Source organism: Buceros rhinoceros, unplaced genomic scaffold (genome assembly GCF_000710305.1).
Source record: "Buceros rhinoceros silvestris isolate BGI_N320 unplaced genomic scaffold, ASM71030v1 scaffold24132, whole genome shotgun sequence".
Classification (NCBI taxonomy): domain Eukaryota; kingdom Metazoa; phylum Chordata; class Aves; order Bucerotiformes; family Bucerotidae; genus Buceros; species Buceros rhinoceros.
Window position 1 is genome coordinate 1 of NW_010397458.1, and position 4598 is coordinate 4598.

Here is a 4598-nt window from a genome sequence, read left to right on the forward strand (position 1 = left end):
TCGGGCCCCCAGCTGCCAGATGAGGTGGCCGGTCTGACCGGTTTGCCAGCACGAGCCCTGATTCTGATGGTGACAGCTCAGGAGAGGTGTGCTGTCACACGCGTGGCTGTGGAGCTGCCCGTCCCAGGAGGCGGCTGTGCAGGTGCGCGCATTCCTTCCACGCATTAACAATACTCAGCATCACTGGTAGAGCAGTGCTACGCCAGCAGCTGGAACGCGCTGTACAGGAGAGCGGGAGGATCTTCCCAGACTCTGCTCTGCTCCTGTGGGCTTGTCGGGTACCTGTTAAATCCTGACCTCAGGCTGACACTTGGTAGCCAGGTGAAGGTGGTATCTGGAGCGGCGTCTCTCCTGAGCAGACTCGGCTCTGTACGAGCCTCGGTGGGCCTCGTGCACAGCCCTGCTGCGAAGGGCTGCAGTGCCGGGCGTTTGACCTCTGGCTGGTCTCTGTGCCCCAACAAGTTCCACTTCAGTAAATCATCACCCAGAAGGGTCGATGCCATTGATGATGATGTCATTGTCCCCTTGGGGTAACTTCCTGTCCTGAGCTGTTTATGAAGCTGCCCCGTGTGACTGGGGGATGAGTTGTGCGCACAGGAGCAGAGGAAGTGATGCTGCGCCAGGAATCTGGGTAGCTGGCACGCTCCGGGCTCTCAGATGCCTCTGAAATGAGAGAGGCGATAAGATCTTTGTCACGAGGAGAGGTGTTCTGTCACTCCGTTGCCTCTTTCCGGTACTCAGGACCCAATTGCAGTGTCCTGTGCTCTAGGCGTGGTTCTGCATGAGTCTGTGGTGCGGATGGTATGAAAACACAGGACGGGTGGCAGCAGGGGTGATTTTCAAGCCCGTGACAGTGCCAGGCAGTACCTGCAGTGCTGGTCTGAGTCTGCTGTGTCTCAGGAGCTGCTCTGAGTGACGTGACCTCAGCCCAGGCACTGCCTTCCAGGTTTCGGAGCCCGCTGTCCCTGGCCTCCTGCCGCCTTCTCTGAGTTGACGTCTCTCCGAGCTGCGTGACTTGCCTGACTTGGTTTCTCTTTCCTTCGATAGTGCTGGTGGCATGTGAGTGCCTCGTCTGCCAAGAAGCCAGCTCGCTGTTTGAAGAGTTGTCCAGGGACACGGGTGTCATTCGTGTCAACGACCCTTCGGCATGAGTGGATGCCAGGGGCGTCTGGAATTAAACTTGTTCCAGGCGTCATGCGAGGTTTTGCGCTAGTGCTGGTGTCCTCGTGGAACAAACAATAATAGCTCCACACACGGTAGGCTCCTGCAAGTGCCAACTCCCTCCACCTCCTCCAATGCAGGCTCGGGGATGGACTCCACCTTGTCCCCGTGAAGAGACTCTGCATGCTCTCAGCAGCCAGAGCGGGATTCTGCCTCCAGCTTCTTCACAAGCTGCCCCACAGCAGGACTTGTTCGGTGGCGCCTTGGGAGGACGTTTGTTCACAGAGTTGTGTCACCGCAGAGCCCACCGCACGCCCATGGAGGAACCCGAGCGCACGTTCCGTCTTCCGTGAGCTCCCCGGCTCGCACTGTCCGAACTCAGCAGGGCTCCCAGCAGACTCGTCGCCTGTTTCTCGAACTGCTCTCCCTGATCCTGTTGTGTTCCCTCTCTCACGGAGCCCCAGGAGGATGTGAACTTTGGAATGGGGTCTGCGAGCAAGCTGCGGACTCAGTGCACGTGTGAGACTGTTGCCAAGTGACAGGAGGACAGGGTAATTGCTGCGGGCAGCCCTTCCGTCTGGCTGCGGGGCGGCAGCCTTGCCTGGGCCCTTCACCATGTTCCTCCTGCTCCCCTTTGACAGCCTGGTTGTTAATCTCTTGGGGATTTCTATAACTGTCCTCTTCACCCTGCTTCTGGTCTTCATCATTGTGCCAGCGATTTTTGGAGTCTCCTTTGGCATCCGTAAGGTTTACATGAAAACTTTATTAAAGATTTTTCAGGTAAGTCACGTTTTCAGAATTTTCTGTGTGTTTACAGGGGTCTCATCGAGGCTTTTGCTGCTCCACAGCACTGCAGATGACTGGGGTGGGCAGTTGTTTTGTGGGTGACCTGTGCTGGTGCCAGATGACCCGTCTGGGGTTCATCACCTCAGCCAAACGCAGTTCACTAGACCTCTGTTCTCCCTGTGATGAATCCAGTAAGTCAAGTAAAGCAGTAGGATCGTGTGGCCCATAAGCAGGGTCCATGGATGTGCTGAGGGGTGTGTGCTGAGGTGGGTGAATGTCCCAGCAAGACAGTTCAATGTGGAAAGAAGACAAAAGGGGTGTAGGGTCTGATGGGGAGGGACAAGGCCACAGTCACCAGGCTGCTCTTCTCCAAAAGCAGGAGGTAGGACAGGACTTCCCATACTGGAAGCCTCAAGTGGTCTGTGGCCAGAACCCAGAGGAAGCCTCTTCTGTGGCCAGAACGCAGAGCTCCCAGCACCTTCCTGTCCTGGAGTGCCACCTGCTGAGCCTGGCAGCCACGTCTGGACCAGCAGCCTTTGATGACCCTCTTGGCTTAGAGAGGCCAAGTGGAATTTTCCAGCTTGGGGTCATGCTGTTCCCTTGCCTGCCTTTGGCAGACTGATTTTATGGTCTGTCTCACAGGCAACACCTCTCCTTGAAGCAAGTCCCTCCTGAGACCAGGATTTTTGCCAGACTCCCGGTAGATAAAGGTGGCACTGGCTGGGTTTGTGAGGAACAGCTTCTCTGTAGTCTGCCCAGCTCCTGCTGGGTCAGAGCTCCTCCTCTGACCTCTCCTGTGATGGCAGTGTCCAGACAATCTTCTGCAATCCTGCAGTTCCTTCTGCTGGCAGAGGTGGCTGCTGGGTGAGCTGGACGCTCCATATGCAATTAGCTTTCCCGCATCGCTACCTCCTCATCAGATGCTGGCACAGGCTAGACTGGGATGCAAGACATTCCCAGTGGCTTCTCCTTTTTCACAGATCCCTGATGGAGCAGCCAGCCCAGAGCAATAGGTGTGTGGTACACGAGTCCTCCCTTAGAGGACTCCTTATTCTTCCAGGCCGGTATCATGCAAAAGAGCGTGAGGCTGAGAGGGTTACTCAGGGGCCAAAAATCCAGCCTGCAGTTTTTGTTGGTGCCCTTGAGAGTTCACTGAGAGAGATTGCTGTGGCCAACAGGTAGTCTGGGCAGGGGGTTTGGCAGCCAGCTGCAGAGAGCTGTCTGAGGGTACTTGCTGCTGCTGTTTTGGACAGACTAGTGAGCTGAGAAGCAGCAGCAGCTGTGAGCTGAACTGGGGAGGGACAGATCCCATCCCCTTATCAGCCTGGTGTTTTTAGCAGCAGCCTGAAAACAGAGTCTCTGCTTTGAGCTTGGAAGAAATGAGGGTTGAAAAATAGCACCGGTCCCGTAATCAGTTTCCTGCACTGCGGACCACCCTGGCAGGCAGCACGGTGCACCCAGAAGCTGGGTGGTGGTGACCACAGGCCGGGGGCAGCAGAGCCTGCGGGACGCAGAGGCTGCAGAAGCAGTTGCTGTGCCATCTTGCCACTGAGCACACTTCCCTCTGGCACTCCCTGCTTCCTGCCGGGGCTGTGCTGTGCAGAACAGCACAGCCGTGTGCGCATCCTGCGCCAGTCTCCTCCCTTCAGTCCCCTTGTCCCATTGCAGGCAGAGCTCTGCTGTAAAAATGTTCCTCCCAGGCCAGTCTCTGCATCCACCTCGGTTCAGCTGTGTTCATCACTCGCTCTTTCAGTTCAGTGTGGAAGCCTCCTGCTTTAGCCCCATCTCCTGCCCTTAACTGTGGTCTTCCCTGTAAAACAGGGGTGGTGTGAAGCGGAGCTACAGGCCTTGCGAATCCTCCTTGTCATGTGTGTCTCTTGCAGTGGGCGACGCTGAGAATAGAGCGTGGTGCCAAGGAGAAGAACCACCCGTTATACAAGCCCTACGTCAATGGTAAGACCCTGCCCTGGGTGGGTACACAGGAATTCAAAAGTCTTCTGGGCAGATGTGGTGTCTCTGAGCAGCTGGGCTATGCTGGGAAGCCTTTCCCTTGTGGGTGGGTTGGAGGGAGCTATGGAGAGGTCCTTTTCATGAGGAAGAGGAGGGGAGGACCCAGGCAGTGCTGCACTTCTAGAGACTTGGGAGCACTGGTTGTGCCTGTCTGGACGGGAGAAAGGAGGGGGCCTGGCGGAGGGTGGGCGAGTGAGGGCCCTGGCTCCCAGCTCTCTTTGAGAGGGCGAGTTGCCCTTTGCTCAGAGCTGCCCGTGGCGTGTTGCAGGTATCATTGCAAAGGACCCGACGTCACTGGAAGAGGAGATCAAGGAGATCCGCCGGAGTGGCAGTGGCAAAGCCCTGGACACCCCCGAGTTTGAGCTCTCAGATATCTTCTATTTCTGCCGCAAAGGCATCGAGACCATCATGGATGATGAAGTGACCAAGAGGTTCTCAGCTGAAGAGCTGGAGTCCTGGAACCTGCTCAGCAGGACCAACTACAACTTCCACTATATCAGCCTGCGCCTCACTGTGCTCTGGGGACTGGGTGTGCTCATCCGCTACTGCTTCCTCCTGCCCCTCAGGTGAGCATTGCTGAAGGAACCTGCCTGCCGGGACAGTGCTGGTGGCCTGATCCCAGGCAGCAACTGCTCTCCGAG

At 56.8% G+C, this 4598-nt stretch overlaps 1 protein-coding gene across 1 annotated transcript in view; it reads left to right on the forward strand.

Annotated features, from left to right (window-relative positions):
• The first annotated feature begins 1489 nt into the window (after positions 1-1489).
• The window catches only part of AGPAT6 (1-acylglycerol-3-phosphate O-acyltransferase 6), a 6977-nt gene continuing 3868 nt past the window's right edge, over positions 1490-4598 (forward strand). The window contains exons 1-3 of the mRNA XM_010146274.1: positions 1490-1941; positions 3831-3900; positions 4226-4523. Of these exons, the coding sequence (XP_010144576.1) occupies positions 1777-1941; positions 3831-3900; positions 4226-4523 (533 nt within the window). The 5' untranslated portion in view covers positions 1490-1776. The remainder of the gene's footprint in view (positions 1942-3830; positions 3901-4225; positions 4524-4598) is intronic.